This window comes from Anthonomus grandis, chromosome 4, assembly GCF_022605725.1.
Source record: "Anthonomus grandis grandis chromosome 4, icAntGran1.3, whole genome shotgun sequence".
Taxonomy (NCBI): Eukaryota; Metazoa; Arthropoda; class Insecta; order Coleoptera; family Curculionidae; genus Anthonomus; species Anthonomus grandis.
In genome coordinates, this window is record NC_065549.1 from 17694642 (window position 1) to 17717066 (window position 22425).

General features: G+C 32.6%; 4 protein-coding genes across 4 annotated transcripts in view; 3 read left to right on the plus strand and 1 right to left on the minus strand.

Moving 5' to 3' along the window:
- Positions 1–1534: 1534 nt before the first annotated feature.
- Positions 1535–6494, plus strand: LOC126735466 (transmembrane emp24 domain-containing protein bai). Its single transcript, XM_050439456.1, has 5 exons — positions 1535–1830; positions 1886–2006; positions 2066–2136; positions 5987–6113; positions 6174–6494. The coding sequence occupies exons 1-5, from the start codon at positions 1645–1647 to the stop codon at positions 6293–6295; spliced, it is 627 nt and encodes a 208-aa protein (XP_050295413.1). The 5' UTR covers positions 1535–1644; the 3' UTR covers positions 6296–6494.
- A 2904-nt stretch (positions 6495–9398) lies between these two features.
- Positions 9399–10971, minus strand: LOC126735098 (phosphatidylinositol glycan anchor biosynthesis class U protein). The gene has a single exon (XM_050438998.1). The coding sequence runs from the start codon at positions 10919–10921 to the stop codon at positions 9578–9580; it is 1344 nt and encodes a 447-aa protein (XP_050294955.1). The 5' UTR covers positions 10922–10971; the 3' UTR covers positions 9399–9577.
- Positions 10972–12355: 1384 nt separating this feature from the next.
- On the plus strand, positions 12356–14857 carry LOC126735598 (piggyBac transposable element-derived protein 2-like). The gene is made up of 3 exons (XM_050439642.1): positions 12356–12657; positions 12709–12797; positions 12854–14857. The coding sequence occupies exons 1-3, from the start codon at positions 12528–12530 to the stop codon at positions 13115–13117; spliced, it is 483 nt and encodes a 160-aa protein (XP_050295599.1). The 5' UTR covers positions 12356–12527; the 3' UTR covers positions 13118–14857.
- A 4132-nt stretch (positions 14858–18989) lies between these two features.
- LOC126735469 (transcription factor IIIB 90 kDa subunit) overlaps positions 18990–22425 on the plus strand; it is a 105412-nt gene continuing 101976 nt past the window's right edge. The window contains exon 1 of the mRNA XM_050439461.1: positions 18990–19405. Coding sequence (XP_050295418.1) covers positions 19189–19405 — 217 coding nt within the window. The 5' untranslated portion in view covers positions 18990–19188. The remainder of the gene's footprint in view (positions 19406–22425) is intronic.

Consider the following 22425-nt stretch of genomic DNA (forward strand, 5'->3'; position numbering starts at 1 on the left):
ATAGGGAAAAAAATCTTATTTTAACTCTACAACAATACGCCCTTAAAATATTGCACCGAATTTTGTAAAACCCTTTATGTTGAAAATATATCGATTTATGCTTAACATTATATATCGGAAAATATCGAATACACTAAAATATAGTCTTTAGAAGCAGCTAAAATTTAAAATTTGAATCCTTCTCAAGAAAGTTCAAAATATGAATTACAAGGATTACTCGATAGAGGGGACAGGTTTTAAGAGCAGACTTTCAGACAATTGTAAAAATATAATACAAAATATAAAATAGGTACTTATCTTGTACAACAGGTATATGGACAGCTGATATGCAAATAAAAAGCTTTATGGGTCTAACCATTCATTTTATAGCAGATAAGGAAATATATTGTCTGCTACGTATTATTACGTGTAACAGAACTATATTATAACTGAGTCGCATACATCTGAATATATCAACTCAACTACTAAATACTTTTCAAGAACGGAATATTCAGATCAAATTTTAGCCTCTGTTACAGATAATGGGGTGAAGCATGGTGAAAGCATGCCAGGATTTTATGAGCAAAACTAAACCTATGAACATTCAATTAAAAATACTAAAAACTTATTTATAAAAATTTATGATAATTAATTAAATGAAAAATTAATAATGTAGCTAACGAAGCATTTTCTGTAAAAATGTATATTCCTTTGAAAGTGCGGTAATATCCAGGGAATAAATCTTGATGAACGAAGGCGTAATTTCAACTATCGTTTATGTGGTCCCAGGCGGACATCCGAAAACACTTTTGGTATTTAGACTTTTTAATAGACGAATTCAAGCCTTTATAAAGATGACATAATTTTGAGAACTTGCTGCACAATTTCATTAAAAAATACGACTGTCACACGTATAATTACGTTCGTTCTAAAATGGATCTGAGGAGCGAGAATCGCCCATTACAAAATTTACATTTGCAAGGAGGAAATGCGACGACAGATGCATTTCGCGTACGAGAAACATTCTCTGACTTTTTCAATTCTGATATGCTGGATCTCTCCCATAGTTACCAAATATCCAACAAACATAGAAAATAATATAAGAAAAACATAATTTTAGTTCTCATCATTATTATATCCTATTGTCAGTGCAATAAAAGTAAACTAAAATATAAATTGTTTGGTCAAAGAAAGAATATGTAACGAATCGTGTTTATTCTGTAGCCAGATTTAGAGTTATATTTTTACTCACATTCGCTTTTCATTTCTGCTGCTACTTTACTCCAAATAACATTCTTAAACTCGAAGTCTAACTCAATAGGTTTTTTCTCATTCATGGTTGAATCCAAAATACATAATTTGTACGGCCGTGAAAATCCAAAAATATCGTCAGGAAATAATATAACGATAACGTTACGGTGCCGGCGACAGCACTGTTTCGTGACTGCTATATTTGTGAATCGACCTTTAGCCGACGCCATACAATTTCCTCATGACAAGACACGTCACCTAGCCTGTCATTTGCCCTGACAAATAAAAACTGGGAAATGTCATATATGACGTTAATGTGCGTATGACGTATTGTTTCACGTATCTTGTTTTCGTTTTGTAGATGTAACTTTTTTCCGGTTTCGTGGCTATTTGGCAAAATTTGAAAGTCCAAGCATGAAAGAAATATTCTTCTGGACACCCTGCTTAGTGCTCCTTTCCCTTGTTCTATCCATCAACTGTATATCTTTTAATTTAGAACCGAACACAAGAAAATGCTTAAAAGAGGAGCTGCAGGGCAATGTGCCAGTTATTGGGGAGTTTGAAGTCTCAGAACAGCCCGGCCAGAAAATAGACTACATTGTAAAAACCCGTTGAGGTCGTTTAAGAAAAAAGCATTACAATTTTTAATTTCTAGGTGACTGATTCAAAAGGCCATATTTTATCTCAGCGCCCCGATATCTCCAAGGGAAAATTCTCTTTTAACACTGAAACTTATGATATGTTTGAGATATGCTTTATTTCACATGTTCCTCAAAGTGAGTCAAACCATCTTAATAGTTAATTTTAAAAAGGATAACTTTTCCTTCCATTTCAGCACAAAAAGGCATTACCCAACTAGTAACTGTAAATATGAAGCATGGAGTTGAGACAAAAAATTATGAAACTGTAAGTATTTAAGGTCCTTTGTATTAACTATGTTTATGTGAAAAGTCATGAATTATGCTGGAAACTTCTGTCTGATGTTATATGTGTGATTGCTTTAAGTATTGCAATATAGCAGATTTAATATACTTCCTCATAGATATTTCTTTGAATTCTGGCATTATTTGTTTTTACGAAAAGTAGAAAAATGATATGAACTTTTCAAATAATAAACCAAAAGTAACAATTACAATAGAAGGGTAAAGTAGTGTCAAACTTTGATTCTAAGATTGGCATTGTAAAAGTTATACATATTATAAAACTTATGAACAGAAAATGAAATTTAAAAAAGAAAACATGAATTATCATTGTTTTTTTATATTTTTCCTGCACCTTATTCCTTTAAAAAAATCTATAGAGGTAAACTTAAAAAACCAAGTTAAGTACTGCTTATTGAATCTATTTTTGAAGTTCTACATTTTAACATTTAATTTTTGAGCTTATTATCACTTTGATTCTGATAACGACTTACATGAATATATAAAATGGAACTATTTACTCTAGTCTTAAACAAAACATTCTTAATACCCCATTATCTCAAACTCTTTATTCTATTTATAATATGTGCATGACAGTTTTGCCATATTGTAATCTATTAAGATTTACTGTTTACTCTATTGTTTATTTAGTTAATTGCCATTTAGATTATGAATGGTAAAGTAGTTCCCCTTTTAGTGTGGAGTGGATCATGGTGATTTGATCACCATTAATAATTTTTTTCTTAAAAGGGGTGAAAATTTTGTTTAAAATCTTGAAAGATAATTTTTGCATTGTTGTACTTTACATCACTTGTATAAAAGAAACATGCAATCTGGAGGCCTCACCTCAGATAGATGTAGACATGACAAATTTCCAAAAAATTTTCAAAAGTAGAACCACATTTAATACCTGAATGATTTGGCCCAATTTTTAATGTACTAATTTTTAATATTTTATAATGAGGAGTGTTATGTTACTCCATGAAAGCCAAGCTGATCTATTCTCAATACACTATATTTTAATGTAATTTCCTCAACTTAAATAATACTGTGTCTAACATTAATCCATTTTGCTGAATTATGTTCAAAATTTAGAAATTTTTTGGAAATACTAAACTAAAAAATTAAAGGGTTCAGAAACTATTTTTGGATTTCTCTATAATAATTGTGTGAACAAACCATAAAAAAATTTGGACATTTTAAGTCCAAGTGGTATCAAATAAATGTGTATATTATGTTCCTGTATTATATTTTGTTGTTCTTATATTAAGTCCTCTTTGACTGATGAAGATTGCTTATAGCATAAATTTAAAATGTCCTTATTAGTTTATTAGGTATTAGTTATCATGTCCCTTAAAAAAATATATTGGAATTAAGTTCACATCAGTTTACTCATATTAGATATACAGTATTGGCCAAATGTAGATACATAATAAAAGCTACATACACATAATAAAAAATAGTTCTTTAGCATTATTTTGCTATTGCAATTTTTTTTTAAATATCTACTATGATATTTGTACACAATTGACTGAATAAAACAAGCATTATTTTCTTCTTTTGTTGATTACATTTATTAGAAAATTATTGCTTGGACAAAAATAGATGAACAAAACTAAATGAAATTCTACTAAGTTCCAAATTAAAAAAAAGATTCTTAAAAATATCTTTAAAAAAAACCTAAAGTAACACTTTGTGTAATAACCCTTGTCGCAAATCACTTCCTGGCATAGACTCAAGAAGTCTTTTGATTATTGCAGGATTTATGTTTTCCCAGACATCATTCAAAGCACCAAACAAATCATCTTTAATTTTTTTTGACCTAATTTGTTGATTTAGTATTTCTCATAGGTTTTCAATTGGGTTTAGGTCCGGCGATTGAGGTGGCCACTCTAAAACATGGATCATTTCATCTTCTATAAACCTTTTTACCAATTATAATCCATGTCATGATGAAAATGATGTAATAATGGCATCTTATACCAAGAAACATCACCAGACCATATCTGACCTCCCACTGTGCTTTACTATTGGCCGGTATAGTAAAGCAAGTATTGTCGTACATCCGTTGTATTTCGGTAACAAACGGGTATATGGGGACGCCTTACATGACGAATCCTATCGGAAGAAATCAAATTGTATTAATATTTGTCACTAAAACACACTAGTTTCCATTGATTCAAATTGCAGTCCTTACATTTCTTGGCAGACGATAATCTGGCCATTTTTTTTTAAACCTTTACAGTTTTTTTGCTGGTCTTCTTGAAAACTGCTGCATTTCCACTAGTTTTCCACACTTCCTCTGTCATGAAATGTTTTTAAAATGTAATAGACGGCTGATCTTCCCATTTGAAATTTTCTTGAAATCTCAGATTGCAGGACTCCTTTGGTAAGCTCAATTAGATGCTGTTGCAGGTCCTCAGAAAACTTAATAGCGCATGGCATAATGTCAGAAAAGCTAAGCAACTATTTAGTGGCTAAACAGATACTGAAAGCCACACACAAATGAAAATGTCTCAGTATATGTGTTTTGTTCATCTACTTCTGGCCAGTCAAAAGAGGCTAAAAAATTGTGATCTTACCTTATTGTCCGTTGCAAAAACCAAATATTTGCTTTATGTTTATTTTTCAACAATTTTTCGAATATTTAGTTACACTGAGAGAAATTTGTTATGCCAAACAAAAAATATTAAAATTCCAGTTTTGTTTTAATTTTTTGTTTGTTCATCTACTTTTGGCCAATACTGTAGATAGTAAAATATAGTCTCCTAAATCCTCTATCATAATTATAATACAGAGGTCGGCATAAGTCAGTTAACCAATTTGCATACCAAACAAAAAGAAAAAAAAATGATACAGAAAAATAGTTTATTGCTTTGATTATTTCTATACAAAAGTAATTATGATTTAAAAATTACATTTTGTATTCAAATTGCAGACCGCCTTCCTCAATGCAGATATGACACCGCTTATTTACGCTTTTGCAGGTTTTATCAAAGAATTCTGGGTTGTTGCGAAGTGCATCAAATTCCTCTTGAATTGTCATTTTCAAGTGTTCAATGTCACGTAATGGGGTGGCGAACACTTTGTTTTTGAGTACTCCCCACAGAGAAAAATCACATGGCGTTAGGTCGGGTGACCGTGCTGGCCACTCAATTCTTCCTCTTCTTCCTATCCACATACCAATCTCGGCATTCAGGTATTCGCGAACTTCAAGTCCGAAGTGCGGCGGAGCGCCGTCTTGTTGAAAATGGCGAAATACGGTGACCCACAATCGTAAACTAAAAACAAGTAGTGACAAGTACCATACTCCCCACCTGTAATCGCACAAATTCGGTAAGGCAAGCACCGTTGCCGCGTTCGCACTATTTTTGAATAGCGCAGGACAGCGTTAACTGACTTATGCCGACCCCCGTAGTATAAATATAGAAATATATAATGGATATGACAAAATAAGGCTATATTAAGATTTGAAACAAAAATAATAAAAAACCAAAACACTCAAAACTTAAATAATAGAAACCTAGGAAAACAATTAACAACTTTAAAAGCAAAATGTTTTATCTGCTCTCTAAATAATTCATAATTTTGGAATATCACTTTTTATGCCTGTATCAACCAGTCTGTACGACTGATATTAATGGGCAAATCAAGTTGTTTGCATTACTAAAATATTTAAGGCCATGTCAGGCCATGAGAAAAAAAAATAATCAAAAGAAACTAAATACAAATAAGGACAAATGTACTGAAGAAATATATAATTGTAGAAAAAAAAAGAATGCGACAATATTTATCAGTATTTTATGTTAATTGCTTCAACCCTAATTAACTTCTAGTTGGGCGATGCAGCCAATTTAAAACCAGTGGAAGTCGAACTTAAACGGTTGGAAGATCTTTCCAATGCCATTGTTCAAGATTTTGCCTTCATGAGGAAAAGAGAAGAAGAAATGAGGGATACCAATGGTGAGTTACATCTATAATCTAATATGGCATCATTTTAATGTTATTTTTATGATGTTTTAGAATCAACAAACAACCGAGTGTTGTATTTTTCAATATTTTCGATCTGTATATTGCTAGGATTAGCAGTTTGGCAGGTACTATATCTCCGACGATACTTCAAAGCCAAGAAGCTAATTGAATAATCTTAGTGAATTAAATATCAATGTTCACCGTTTGGTTTTCCTTTATAACTTAATTTTGCCTTTTAATTTATCATACCGACTATCATTTGTTTGTTTTTGTTTTGGTCACACTTAGTTTTGTTTCTATGTATCAAGTAATTGGTTAAAAGCTATTTTATGTTTCTTTTTTTTATAATAAAAGTAAATATTTTGTTATAAATGTGTTTTTTGTATTATTTGGGGTAATTGATTTGCATAACAGTAAGCATGGAACACAATTATCTAGAGATTTGTGGTCAACAGAATCTATATTGTGGCAAATTTAAAATAAATTCGTCATTTTCGAATTATTCCGTAGCACAGTTTATGTGTGACGCTGACACTCCGAACAGACATTCACATTTATATACGGGGTGTTATTTAATAAGTGTCCGATATTTTACATGGTGATTTTTTAAGGTAAAAAGTTCCTATGCATGTGTGGTCTAAAATGCTTAGTTTTTCAAGATGCAGGGAGTCAAAGATTTATTTTTATTTTTTCTGCATAACTTCCTACATAATGCCGATCTTTGAATGAAAACTAGTTCCTGGTAGGTTTTCGACCTGAGAAATCTGGATTTGTCCTTAATTTAGCTCTTATTTGTAGAGTCTGTGTGTAATTTGCAAATCTGTATGGTGAATGCAATTGCATACTTAAAGCATACTCGCTCAGTTAGTCAATATACCAGCTCCTACTTAACTGTACGCCAAAATTGTATATATTTGAATGTTTTTTATGACAATACAAACAAAAGCATTGTTTAGCCTACTTGATCTTTTTTTCCTTATTGAAATTGTTTCACTTCAAATATTTTAAAAACGGTTGCTTCTAGAGACAACTAATAGTAGTTTTTTCGCGTAAAAATAATTAAGAAATTTTTTGGACCAAAAATATAACACAAAGTGATAAAGTCGTAAGCCTTTGAAAGTCATAAAATTACGTAGATATATCGCCCTTTACAAGTAGGAGCTCAATTAGGGACAAATTCAAATTTCTCATGTCAAAAAATCCCCAGGCACCAATTTTCGTTCAGAAATCGGCATTATGCAGAAAAAATAAATCTGTGACACCCTGTATTTTGAAAACTGTTTCATTTAAACAAAATCCCAACTTGAACCTACTACAAAAAATTGAAGACTACTACAAAATTAAAATTTGACTTTCCTTTGAAAAAGTTATACCGGGTGGTGCGTCACCGAGCGGAACATAGGAAATCCCATGTAAATTTTAAGGGGGTCAATTATTGGCTTCCCTGTATATTTTACAGAAAAAATGTAAGATAACTTTTTGAAGAGACCAATCTGGCAAACCCTTGTGCAAAGTTTCAAAAAATTTTAATAAGAGAATCATGAATTATTCAATTAAATGTAATTGCAACATTACCAAATTTTCGGTTCAGGTAAAACCAGACACCAGCAAACAATTTGTTATAAGGCTTTGTCAAATCTGACGTACAGACGAATACAAGAAATGTTTATGGTTGATGTAGTATCTGAAAACATTTCAGATACTGCTCTAAAACTGTTTCCCGCATAATGCCACTTATTTATTTATTTATTTATTTATACTCTTACAAACACATTTGAAATGTAATTATATGTGGGAGTGCTTACCGGCTTGCAGAAAGAAAAAGGAAAACCAATAATAATGATGAAACTAAACCTACACTAAAACTAATAACATTTAATAAAATACACCTACTTATGTTATACTTATAATTATGACATTCTTGCATCATTCTATTAAATGGCGAACAACTTGAGGATGAACACTGGAAAAGATTGTTATTTCTTATTCTCAAATTGATTTTAGGAACAGTAAATGATAGATGATTAATTATAGAACAGTTCTTATATTTTAAGTTGTTAGTTATGTAGTAAATAAATAAGACATCATTCATATTACGCCTAACACTCAATCGTACCATTTTAAATTCAATTAGCATACTATTATAGGAGATCATATAAGGATATGCATTATGTGTTCTTAAGTACAGGTATCTTAAAAATCTTTTTTGGACCCTTTCAATCATATTAATATGCACCATTGCTTTAGGTGTCCAGATAACTGAGGCATACTCCAAGATCGGTCTGACCAGTGAGTTGTACAGAATTATTATTGATTTTATTTCTTTAAAATGTTTTGTATTTCTTATTACAAAACCAAGAAGCTTATATGCTTTGTTTACAATAGTTTCATAGTGTTGCTTAAATTTGAGATTTGTTTGAAAACAGACTCCAAGATCCCTAAATTTACTTTTCCTAGTTAACGATAAATTATCAATTTTGTAATCAAAATTTATAAATTGCATTTTTCTTGTGAAGGTTAGAATTTGACATTTATCTATGTTTAATGACATTTTATTTTCTCTGAACCACTGGGCCACCAAGTTCAAATCAATTTGCAGATCAAGACAATCAATAAGAGATGTTATGTGCATAAATAATTTAAAATCATCAGCAAACACGAGACATCTAGCATGCTTTATGCAGTTTGGTAAATCGTTCAGAAAAATTCAAAACTTAATTATGTCTATTTTTTCGTCGATTGAATAATTCATACTTGTTTTCAAATATCGACTGTCACTGATTTATTCACACTTTTCCTCACGTCAGTGACAATAATTTTCACTGGTGCCCGTTTGGTTTTACCTGAACCGAAAATTTGGTAATTTTGCAATTACATTTAATTGAATAATCCAAAATTCGCTTATTAAAATTTTTTGAAACTTTGCACGAGGGTTTGCCAGATTGTTCTCTTCAAAAAGTTATCTTACATTTTTTCTGTAAAATGTACAGGAAAGCTAATAATTGAACCCCTTAAAATTTACATGGGATTTCCTATGTTCCGCTCGGCGACGCACCACCCGGTATAGTAAATTTGATTACTGGTAATGGTCCAGGAAGCAATTTTATTCAAAATTGTTTATTCATCTTCTCATTTTGTTAAATAAAGTTACAGTGAAATAATACCAAACAGGGTAATTAATAAAGATTTGCAGTTATTAAAAACCTCTCACAAGCCTTCAGTTAAATTTAAGATACCCTACAGCTTCTTTTTCCCATTTTTCAATAAAATTAGCACCACACATCATCAAATTGTATTTACTTAAATTTGTTACAAGAGTATCACTTCCATTTAAATTTATTTGGGTAGCATAGTAAACAAGTATACACACATATTTTTTTAATAAAAAAGCAATATATTACAAAAAAATACAACAATCCTTATTCCTAACAGTCCTCATTTCTGACTAGCCTACTTTACTCTAAGGTTAAAATACCATTTTCTCCATCAATTTTAGTATCTTTTCCATGTTTTAACAAGTACTCCCATTTTGTCTGAGTAAATAATACATCTGTCACCAAAAATATTTGAGCTATTGCATGTGCAAGGGTCACCCCAAAATAGAAATTGGCATTTGCAGAGGCACTGTAGATCCATAAATGCCATAATACTGGAGCCAAACAAGTTGTCATTAAAAGCATTACTCCTATAATAAATCCTTGCTGACAAAATGGGAATAAATGTAAAAAATTTGGCAATAAGCTTAGGACAAAGCCTAAGTCGCTTAGACAGGGGTATGATTTAAATATAGTTATTAAAAATAGCAAAGCAAATGTGAGGATAAATGGAGTGTTTCTAAATCTGACTGAAAGTGGCACTAAATAAAGAATTGTTGCATTTATTTGGAATGAGTAGATAAAAAGATCCCTGAAATGATCAAACATTTCAGTGAAAAAGTACCAAAAGAGTCCTATATTTGGTTGAAGGTCAGGTACTGTTAGTATGCACCCATACACATTCCTTACAAAGGTAAAGTCTTTACCAAAGTTACTATTATACATAGTTATTAACAACAAAGATATCAGAAAGCAAACTACAGATAATGCAGATTGTTTATAACAACCATGAATCTTTACAAAATAGATTGCTAAAGGCAGTATTAAAATAACTGGATAAAAGGATATACTGGCACAAAGAGCCAGTGCTGCACTGCTCACTATTGCACTTCCATAAACCATTCCAAAAATAAATAGAGACAGAAAGAAATTGTGTATGCCTACAGTAGAATGTCCAACACAACCAAGTATGCTGTAGGGATTAAACAAAAAAGCCATTAGTACATAAACTGGCAACCTTCGCATGAAATCTTCATTTGGCAGATGTTCCCACATATCTTTGCTGAATTTGTCTTTATTCCTGTGCTCATCTACCAGGTCCTTGACATATTTTAGGGCAGAAAAGTAAAGCAACAGTCCAGTTCCAAGATCATAAGCAATAAACATTAGATGAACATTTCTGAATACATTTTCAAGTATATATTTGTAGATATGTATGGCCAACGGCGTTTCATGTAATAAGTCTCCTTCATAGGGGTTCACTCCTTTAGAAAATAGGAAAATGCCTTCTAAAACTCTCTTCCAAGAGCTTAAAGGTGTGGACACCTCTATGTGGTTTGAAATGATGATCTGGTACTTAGAAATCATTATAATAAACCGCAAAAGAGCTCCCAAGGTGAGTAGCAGGGCGGCGCTACCGAAAGTTGGTTTTGATTTTGTAGAATTTCTTGAGTTTTCGTCTTTTTCGCCATTCTTGGTGCCCATTTTTGATTTATGTTTATGGGGACAATTTTAAGGTTAGAATCTTAAATGAGCTCTAAACAAATCATTGACAAGTTACGACAATACTACCAACCACATAATTTTTTAAAACTGAATAAATGATCCTAAGTTCTACATTTACATTGGGGGTAATTGGAGTCCAAACCAAGCTTAACTTATATAACAGTAAATTAATATTTAAATATAATAAATTAAAATTGTTAATGAAACTTGATGTGATTTTTTGTTTTTTTTTAATCTATAATTTCATTATTAAAAAAAATTAAAATATAAAATTAAACGTCTTAATTATAGCAAAAAAAAAGGTAAATTTATTTTGATTTTTCACTATAAAAAGTAATTATTTGTTGTCACCAACAAAAGAAATAGTGGCTTCAATAACCAGGAGCGATTTTAGAATTTCGGAGTTTCCTCTATTACCTAGGCCATGTCGATACTGTCATACGTCGCACGGTCGCAAACTGTCACAGTAATGTTGTTGTGGACAGTGGCGTTCGTTGTTGTTCTTATTTCGGTGTGGCCGTTTTCACATAATTTTTAACATGAATTTCTATAATTCTGATGAAGAAGAAATGGATCCAGACTGGAACAAGGTTAAAAGGGATATGACGAAGGTATGAAGGCCTAAAATGCTTAAAAACATATTTTTTTAATGGGCGTGTCTACAGTTAGACTATTCAGTATTCATAAACCAGCACGTCCGCCATTTTGTCACCCGCTTAGGCCCAACTCATAGGCTCGCGAATTGCAATTTCTTAGACTGAGAAAAAATGTGTCAAGTATTGATTTTACCTGTTTTAAATTATTGTAATATATTATACTCTCCCTGTCTTGATTTGTTGTCAAAAAGTATGTTCAAACTGTTTGTTGTTGATACATTTTAAAATTTAGCAAAATATGACCATGTCTTAGAGTGCAAAATACAGTCCGTCTACATCTTGTAGTTTTTCTTACAAACTTGATAAGATCCTCTACTTCCCTATATCTAAATGAAAAATTAATTGTTCGCTATGAAATTCATAATCGCACTGTCGCCATACTATGCCCCGCCAAGTCTCACCTATATGGCTGTAACGGCCGGCCTATAACTCTTTCAGTGTACCCATTAGCGCCTACGGCTACCGTATGGTATCACAAAACATGTGTCTCCTCTCCAGCACATTGTAGTCAAGGTCGATGTCGTGCGCCTGGCGGATTAGTGATGACTTGATAGTTGACTTTCAACTATTGTGGGCGGCTGTTCGTTTTGTGAAGTTTTTTTGGCGGTAGATAAGTTTAAAGTTACGCGTATTGGTGCTGCACGTAAATCATGGAACCCTGATGGGCGTAAGTATCTTTTTAGTTAATTCTGTGTAATTTTCAATGAATTTATTGTCATTATTTATTGAAATATAAGTGACCAAATACCCTTGAATGTAAATAAACCTTCTTGAAACTCACATGACGTCACTATTATAGGTGAAAAGTCACTGATACCATATAGTATCCGTAGGCGTTTGTGGACCTAGCAGTGTCATGTTTTAGGCTTTTTATTTTTATGTTTTTTTAATGTTTTAGAAGGGGTTTTTCGCTTTCTCAAGCATTGGATATGCTTGAAGAAGATGACGAACTGCTACAAAATGTTGATGAAATATTTGTGGAACCTCCTGACCCCAACGTAGACTCAGATGAGGATTCCGCGGATGAGGAGGAAGGAGGATTGATATGCATCCTGAATGGTAAAACTACAATCACTCTCAATTCTGTTTCTCCTTATTTCAATTTTCTAGGCCGTCAATTGTGCGCTCCAGCCGAAATAAAGTTAGTAAATAATGACAGGGTTGGAGAATCGAGTAGCTGTAATGAATCTGATGATAACGTAAGCATTTTTTTTAAATATTATGATATTTTTTATAATATTCAATATTTTTCTAGGGCGCTGACCATGTGCGGGAGCCAATAATACCTTCAAAATTAATTGAATCAAATCCCAAAACGGAGTGGATTGCAAATCGACTTTTAACAAAAGAAGTTGCAAAATGGATACCTGGTGATATTCAACCAATGCCCAGACAATTTCCGGAACCGGACTATTCTAAGTACAAAGACATGTCACCTGTTAATCTCTTTGAGTTATTTTTTGATGAAAACATTTACCAATACCTTGCTGAACAAACCCAACTTTATGCCCATTTTTAAAATGAACCTGATCCAGAAATAACATCAAACGAAATCCGCTGTTTTACTGGAATTTTAATTCTTACTGGATACAATCCCCTACCTTCGAAACGGTTATACATACGGTATTGAGAGAAAAAATTTTGTCCAATTTTCAACCTACACAAAAATATCTTACGATGAATCAATGATCAAATATTATGGGCGCCACGGATGTAAGCAATTCATCCGTGGTAAACCTATCCGCTTTGGTTACAAAGTATGGGCTCTAAATACTAAAGATGGATATCTGGTTGATTTTGATCTTTATCAAGGCAATGATCCTCGAGAACAAGCGGACATCAGCAAATTAGTTGGTAAATGTGCAGCGCCCATGATTTTGATGTTGAAAGAATTACCACAACTTGCCATATATAATTCACATTAATAATCTGTTCACGGGTGTAAATTTATTAGCTTTTCTTCAAAATTTAGGTTATGGCGCAATTGGAACGATTCGAGAAAACCGAATTCCAAAACCATATCCGTTGACCAAAAAACAAGATTTTCAAAAAAATAATAGGAGTTTTTATGAACAGATTATTGAGAGAAACGACGGTGTTCTATTTGTACGATGGATGGATAAAGCTGTCGTTACTATAGCATCAACGAGTGCCGGTGTTCAGCCCGAAGGAGCAGTAAAAAAATACTGCCAAAAAGAAAAAAGGCACATCATGATTTCTCGTCCTCACTGTATCGCTGCCTACAACCATAATATGGGTGGTACCGATCTTATGGATCAGGGTATTGCTACGTACCGAATTGGAGTTCGTGGTAAGAAATGGTATTGGCCAATTTTTACTTGGCTGATAGACGTAGCACTGCTTAATGCCTGGTACTTTAGATGCACAAATGAAAAGATATCAGCACTTAATTTTAGAAGAGAAATCGTCCAAGTATATTTGACCAGGTACAAAACAATTGCCAAGGTTGTTATAAGAAGCTCTTTCTCAAAGAATGTACATACAGATATCCGATTTAATAGGATTGATCATTTTGTGGTTTCATGTAACCGGCGAAGATGTGCTGGGGTAGGATGCAAATCATTCGGTAGAACAATGTACCGAAAGTGTAATGTCGGCTTGTGTGTCAATTGTTTTGCCACTTATCACACTAAATAAATTTATTTTGACATATTTTATTTGTATTATGCAGTTCAAAATTTTTTGCAATAAAAAAGTCTTCAACGCCGATGCATACCATATGGTATCAGCGTTTTTTTCAACTTCCAAAATCCAAAAAAAAATTAAAAAGGTCAATCTAAGATCGTTTACCTTTATTTTCTACAAAACAATCAAAATAATAAAGAAAAATCTCGGCGTTAATGGGTTATAAAAATTGTAGCATTCTTTCTTTACGTAAAAACTATAAGAAAAACTCCGGGCTGAACAAATTTCTGCTTTCAATTATCTAAAACATAATAGTTCCATTTTATTTATTTAATATCGCTTAGGTATTATAAAAAATTTAATAGGAATTTGGATGTATTTAATAAATTAATAATGTAGATGCTATTTCAACTAATGAAGTCTTATTGCTAGAATTATTTATGTTGATGCAATGATAGTTCCAGTTGTACTATATATCCCACTATTATTTTTCTGATAAAGGTGTTATTTATTTATATTAGGTAAATAAAAGTAAATTTTCATACAACCGAACTAAATTGCGTATTAGACAAACTGGAAACGACAGAGTCCTCCAAATTCGTGAAATTGAGAACATAGTGTTTATAAGTCTACCCTGAAAAAAAAACAGTAGTTATTTTAATATTTTAGGTAGGCATAAAGGATGGACTTTCAGATGGTAGGGACTCAAATTTTCAAGGAAGCTTTGATAAGGGATATCAGGATGGATTTCAGAATGGTTTTGAGTTAGGAAAGTTAAAATTTAAAAGGCAGGTATATTTACCCACATCTATAATAAGCTGCGAGAAATCGTTCCATATTACTTAAAGAGACCTCATAGCTTAGTCATATAGTTGAAATAAAAATGAAATATTTCAAGTTTTGGTTCCAAAGCATATCTTTGTACCGAAAATATACTATAGCGTTTTTTACCGTTCGTTATGGTGTAGATTAAATTACTCGATACAAAAAAAAATAGTCCTTTTTTAATTGTCCTAATTTATTTTACACGTACACACTAAACACGATCACTTAAGACTATTAGAAATATATTTTACACTATATGTATTTATTTACTACTATTTATGTCAATTTTAAAATTCGCTCCAATATTCTGATTACACGTTACCGTGATGGTGGATAGATCCACGAAGAACGGTTCATATTCTCGGAGTTGCTAATATCATTACAATACTTTGGTATTTATACCGAGACTAAACATTTCGTTTGTATTCAACTAAATCTATAATACCTTAGAATGTAACTCTTTTGGTTTCGATGAAATGTTAATATGTGATATTTTTTAGGAGTTTGTGTAAGCATTTAATTAGACATGAAACATCGCAGATGTTGGAAGAAAGCAATAAGGCATTGTGTGTAGTCTGCACTACAGAGAAAGAGAACGAAAATGTAGCTGACATTAGAAAGAAACAAATAGACATTTGCGCATCTCAAATTGAGAAAGCTAAATCCGAATTGAATTGCAAACAGTAACTTAATTTGTGCGTATTTTGCTCAGCAACTTCTTATTATTGATTGTCTAGAGTTATTTATTTTTTGTATATTTCTTAAATATATTAACAATATATTTGATTTCAAAAAGTTTCATTATAAAAATCATTAAATAATGTATAAGATTTGATTTAAATTACGAGACAGTTTTACCATGACCCAAATTTTTTTATTTTTACTCTTGACGCGTGTTTCGCTAGCGATGTTAGCATCTTCGGGATCGAAGAGCCCGGAATCGCAAGGAATGGGAATTTGGAATCGCGGAGCCCCGATGCTCCGCGAAACCTCCCGTAGGGCTCCGCCAGCAATGTATTAAAGTGGACCCTATAAGAATAAAGTTACCTAAGTCAAAAATAACAACCAAAACGAAACGCCTACTTATAGGTGTATACTGGGTACATATACGAACTCTCACCTCTTTGTATGTTGTGCAGCAAACTCCTTCCTAATAGTTCGATGGTACCTGCTAAGATGCGCCGACATTTAGAAACTGTACATCCTTCAAAAATAAAAGGAAATAATTTTTTCTACGTAAAAAAGAACAATTATTAAGAAGCCAAAAAACTATGGCGAATGCGAATCACAAAATAGACATAACAAAATGTATGCTCGATGAAAAATCAGTAAAGCATCTTTCTACAGTGTCGTTTTCGAACGATACAGTTACGCGCCGAATTGGGGATATCGCAGCAAACATAAAACAAGAACCGGTTTCACGGCTTCAAAATAACAAATTCGTGCAATGGATGAGTCGACTGATGTTGCTGGACATCTTGCTAGTAATTGTTCGTTATCCATATAAACATTGACTCGAAGAAGACTTGCTTATGTGCTCATCGCTGCCTACTAACACAACCGGAGAAGAAATTTTTAACACGATTAACATATTTTTTGAAGAAAACCAACTCGATTGGAATGATTGCATTGATATTTGTACCGATGGAGCCAAAGCAATGACAGGTAGAACAGCAGGAGCAATATCACGAATAAAAATGAAAGCGCCAAATTTTAGTTCCAGCCACTGCATCCTGCATAGACGACAATCACTCGCGGTTAAGAAAATGCTACCAAATCTAAAATTGGTTCTTGATGAGTCAGTAAAAATAATTAACTTTGTCAAGTCACGTCCACTACAATCCTGATTGTTCTCAATATTATGTGAAGATTATGGTAGCGCTCATAAAACACTATTGCTATTGCTCCATACTGAAGTGAGATGGTTGTCTCGGGTTAAAACTTTGACAAGGCTTTTTGAACTAAGAACAGAATTAGAAGCTTTTCTTACAGATGTTCCTTTTAATTTAAAAGACCGTTTGTCCGATAAAAGCTGTTTATTTAGACTAGGATTTTTAGCAGACATGTTTGGAAAACTTAACGAATTAAACTTGTCACTACAAGAAAAACAGACAACAGTTTTCAATGCTAACAACAAAATAACTGCCTTTAAAAGAAAATTAGATTTTTGGATTACTTGTTTTGGTAATAGAGAAATCGAAAGCTTTTCATTGGTAAGTGAGTTCCTTAGTCACCATAGTCTTAGTGATACAGAAATATTTTAAAATGAAATATTTGTTGAATTGGTGCAATGTCTCAATGATCTGCAAGGGACTTTTGAATCTTACTTTCCTGAAAAACAGAATACAAAACTGAAAATAAACTCATGGATTTAAAACCCTTTTTCATCTAAATTGCAGAAGCCTGAAAATATGTCAATTCAGATGTATGAATCATTTCTAGAAATGACATCGGATACAAGCATGGTTCAAAACAATTTCACTAAATGATTTTTGGTGCAGGGTTCGTGATGAATATCCACAACTTGCCAGAGAAGCTTTGAATGTTCTTCTACCGTTCCCAACAACGTATTTGTGTGAAACGGGATTTGCTGCATATACAGCTACAAAAACAAAATACCGCAATAGACTGGATGCCGAACCAGACAGGAGAATTCAACATTCTTCTATCAAGCCTGACATGACCCAGTTGATGAGGAATAAAAGACAATTACATGCCTCGCATTAAATGAACTTAGTGTTATAATTTGCTTACTAACTCAATACTTACTGTATCTATCTTTTTTTTGTATGATTATTAATAAACAATTCACATATAACTGCTTTTGCTTTTAGTTTAGAGTTTAGGGTTCCGTTAAAAAAATAGTTTTTTAAAAGGGTTCCGTCACGAAAAAAGTTTGAGTAATACTGATCTACATGTAAGAGCCTACTACAATATCCACATTACTATTAATAAGGATATTATTAAACAGTAAAGGACCAAGTGGGACGGACTCCTGAAGGTGCAACAAACGTTGTGGATGGCTATTCCAAAGGTATGATTCAATATACCGTAGTTCACGGCTATAAATATGTTAAATTAACATACAGCTCAGGTCTTAAACAGATGAGCAATTTGCTCGCATATTCATTGTTCCAATAAGATTTAAACACGACCGTTGTGTTGTCACTCAATGGAAAGTATACTCATTTCTTTTACCATTTATCATTTTCAATTACACCGTTATACATATGTTAAGGGTTAACATTTTCAGAGATAAAATTTGCAGCATCTTTAAAGTGGTTAGCAAATTAGAATTAGAATTAGCCTTTAGAAATGCAGACCAAGACCTGCATCCGACTTGCGGTTAGGTACTTAGAATCAAGTCATATTACTAGATATTAATTGTCACATTGCTATCTAGAACGCTCAATAGCCGTCCATTATCCATATGATAGGGCTATACAGGGTATCTTCGATTAAGTAGGCATATTGGTATCTTTGTTAATATTTAAGATAGAGGATCGGATTGAGTAAAATAGCAAACTAGTAAGATTTTTTCTGCTGATTAAAATGTTCAAACAGAAAAAAATAGAATACATTAAAAGTCTACACTAAGATTCCAGTGGTTAAGACTTAACTAGAGGGTGACATTATAAAAAAAAAAACGTTTTTTTTTTCAATTTTTTTTTATCAAATGATAGTTCCTCATTCTTCTAACACAGATTTACAAATTTAAAAAACAAATGTAACGCTTAATTAAAAATTGTCGTTTACTGCCTGAAACCGCAAGATTGGAATTTAAGCAAAAACAAAATCATTTTTCATTTATGCGAATACGAATTCTCGGGAGTATTTTCAAACTAAACTTATGCCCCACGTCTGCCTGTTTACTAGCCACAAAGTGTCACTAACCTAACGTATGTCAGTTTGAGAGAGGTTATGTAATTTGATAAAGTTGAAAACATTGTGTTTTTAATTTAAAATTTGCAACAATATTGCACGAAATATTTAATATATTAACCCAAAGCGCTGCCAAACTTATCTAGTTTGGTAACGATCGATAACCCCTTTATAGTACTGTGACGGTCATCGCCGGTTTTACTTGAAAACGCTGTCGTTTTCGCGAACAAACAGAAAATGTCGTCAGGTAGAAAATGTAAAAATTGCGGTAGTTCGGATATCGAAGTAGATCCCGCGAGGGGCGACGCAGTGTGCACCAATTGTGGGTCTGTGCTCGAGGAAAACGTAATCGTTGCCGAGGTACAGTATGAAGAAGGGGCACATGGTACAAGTAGTGCTATTGGACAGTTTGTTGCCTCTGATTCCAAAGGGGGCTCTGCTAAATTTGGAGCTTGTAAGTAAATGTTGTATATAGGACTATTTAAAACATAAGGTAAGGTTGACCAACTTCCTGATTGTTTTAGGAAAATGAGTGTTATGCAACCTCTCCAAAATTAGTCAAAAATTATTCAATAGGTTTTGTTGTGCCGGGTTGATTAGTAATTTCAATCCTACCTATTGGGAAGAGGGTGTTTTATAATAGTAACAATAATGTCTTTTTTGTACCTTATAATTACTTTTATTGCATTTATTATAAATGGGGAAGCTGAAGCATGCTTCTTACCTGAACCATACATAATATATTTTATTTTGTGCAAATGGGCTTAGGGCTCTATCTTTAGTTTCATACTCTCTGAATTTTTTAAACAATCTTTAGAAGGTTTTGGATGAAGCCTTGCTCCTTCTCAATTCAATGCAAACTTCCAGCAAAATGAAGCTCTTGCAAAGGTGGAAAACTTGCAGTTTAGAGGAATGGTTCTACACAAACAGACTTTGTTTAAATATAGAAAAAGCAATATAAATGACATTTAGCTTGAGAGAACTTGCATTAAATAATACAAATACAAAAATTAAGTTTCTGGTAGTGGTACTTAAATAAACTTTATCTTGGGCCTGCCATATTAACTATGTGGCAAATAAGGTGGCTAAAAATATATTTATTAGAAGTCTAAAGGCTGTTGTCAGTAATTCTATCATATGGCTTAGCATTCCCCTATTGTCTCTTTTTTAATAGATTCAATTACCTATTTATATAGTAAATTTTTTAAAGTTATTCATATTAATACAAGGAGAACAGGGTAGATGTTTTTGGGCAGACTTTTTATGGCAAATGCATGATGGATATTAATTTTTTCCTGTTTACATATTTTTCATATTTTAATACTTGCTTTTAAAAACACTGAAAATTATCTGCAACAGACATCAATCTGATCTGTGTGATCTTAAGTAATAACTATCATACTAATAAAATACATACTTGGCTGAGCTTAATCTAAAGAGTGGGACTAAAGTACTATCCCAAAATAGTTGCCCTAACTGAATACTAGGCCTCTTTAATAAATAGGTTATTCTGCAAAAGAGAAGCACCTGACCTCATATTGTGTAAGGGAAAACATGTCAAGAAAAACTAACAATATCATTTGCCATGGAGTTCTAATAATTTAAAGAATATTAGAAGTCCATGGTATTAAAGAACTGCCTTCTGCTTAATAAGGAATTAATACTCAAATTGGACATGGTCTCAGAAAGTATCAGGAGTTGTCTTGAGCCTGTTTGTTTTTAAGAACATGATCAAAATAACATTGTACAAGTTACTGTGGTGGTGGTTGATATTTTACTGGTTCTGTATGTATCTAATATGTATTATCTAAGAGTAAGTTTAAATTGCATTTGATTCTTCCACATTTATTTTGTCTGCTTTTTGAAAAATGTAAAATCCTTTTTATTATGTTTGAGGTTGTGTTATGTTTGACTGTGTCTGGCACAGCATCATAATAAAGTAAAATGATATAACAAAAGGCTGTTACACAACATTTTTTTAAGGACTTTACCAAGAAAATTTCTCTGACTATAAAATAGCTTTAAGTTGATATAAGCCTTTATGTTGTAATGCTATACATGTTCAATATCTATTTAGATGAGTGAGTTTTTAGTGAGAGATAATGGAATTCAAGAAAAGAGAGAAAGAGAAGAAAATCATGGAATTGACAAGTAACATGTCCAGTATTTGATACCAGTTTGTCAGATATATGGATGAGTGCTGCTGTCTCCAATATAAATAGTCAGAGAATAGTTAAAATTTGCTCCGAAATAAAGAGTGGTCTGCAGGAACTCCTTATACCAACAGAACAAAGATATCTCACAGCATTTTTCTAAAAGACAATGTTCAACATTCCTTTTGTACACAATCTCCAAAAGGGCAGTCTATATCTGAGATGCAACTTAATCAGTCCAAAATACACTGAGCGCGCATCCACCTTTTCCAGTTCCTGCTGTGGTACTTTAAATGCAAAACATTTTGAGGAGGGTCAATAACAAGACCTAGAAATTGATAGTTTTCTTTAATATCTAAAGGGCTGAAGTCATCAAACAAGAGCCTTGTCTATATTAAATACCAGACGGTTAGAAGCACACCACTCCCAAATCTTCACCAAACAAAGATCCTCAACAATAACTGATCTGCAGTAGTATAGATCTTTGCAGTGCCAAAGGAAGGTGTCCAATCAAATGGACAATCAGACTCAAAAGTTGTAGGGAGCTCATATCATCCCCATTGAACAAAAATAAAATAGGCCCCAGTCCCAAGCCTTATGGCACAACACATTTAGGATTGAGTTCCTCCCTATTTCCCTCTAAGTATGATCTTATAAGTAAGATTCCTCAATGAATCCCCAGTTTTCCCAACCATTTCAAATGGACCCCTAGGAAATCATACTTACTAAGCTTATTCAGCAATATTCCACGATCTACATAATCAAAGGCCTTGGATAGATCGCAGAATTCTGCCGCCGGCGCTGCCTTCTTATCATTTAGGGACAGATAAACAATCTCTAGGAACCCAAAAATGGCATGCATGATTTTAATTTAAGATTCTGTACCTCTACAAGAAGGAGACCATACTATCCTTGGCGAATTTTTCAAGAACTTTGGTATATAATATAGATTAGTAGATTGGTATATAACTAGATTAATATTGACCTAAAGTTACAGGGCTCTTATAAGCCTCCCCTTATGAAGTGCCACCTGCCGGTAAACACAACAACCACACTGAAATTCCATAAGACCTGGAAAACCTACGATTTTTCATGTTCAACTCACACATCATTGCAACTTTTTTTACTTATTTTTCTATTGTGAGAATTCTAGCTCGAGTTACTAGATGTTTATCATGCTTATTTCATGTTTATCTGCTTGGGAATCTTTCAGAAAGAACAATAAAATTTAATCAGCTTGCATCCTATAGACCTTAATTTCAATCTTGTTATGGCTAAAATGTATAAAAAATCTAAAAGGCAGTTCAATTTTAAATAAAAA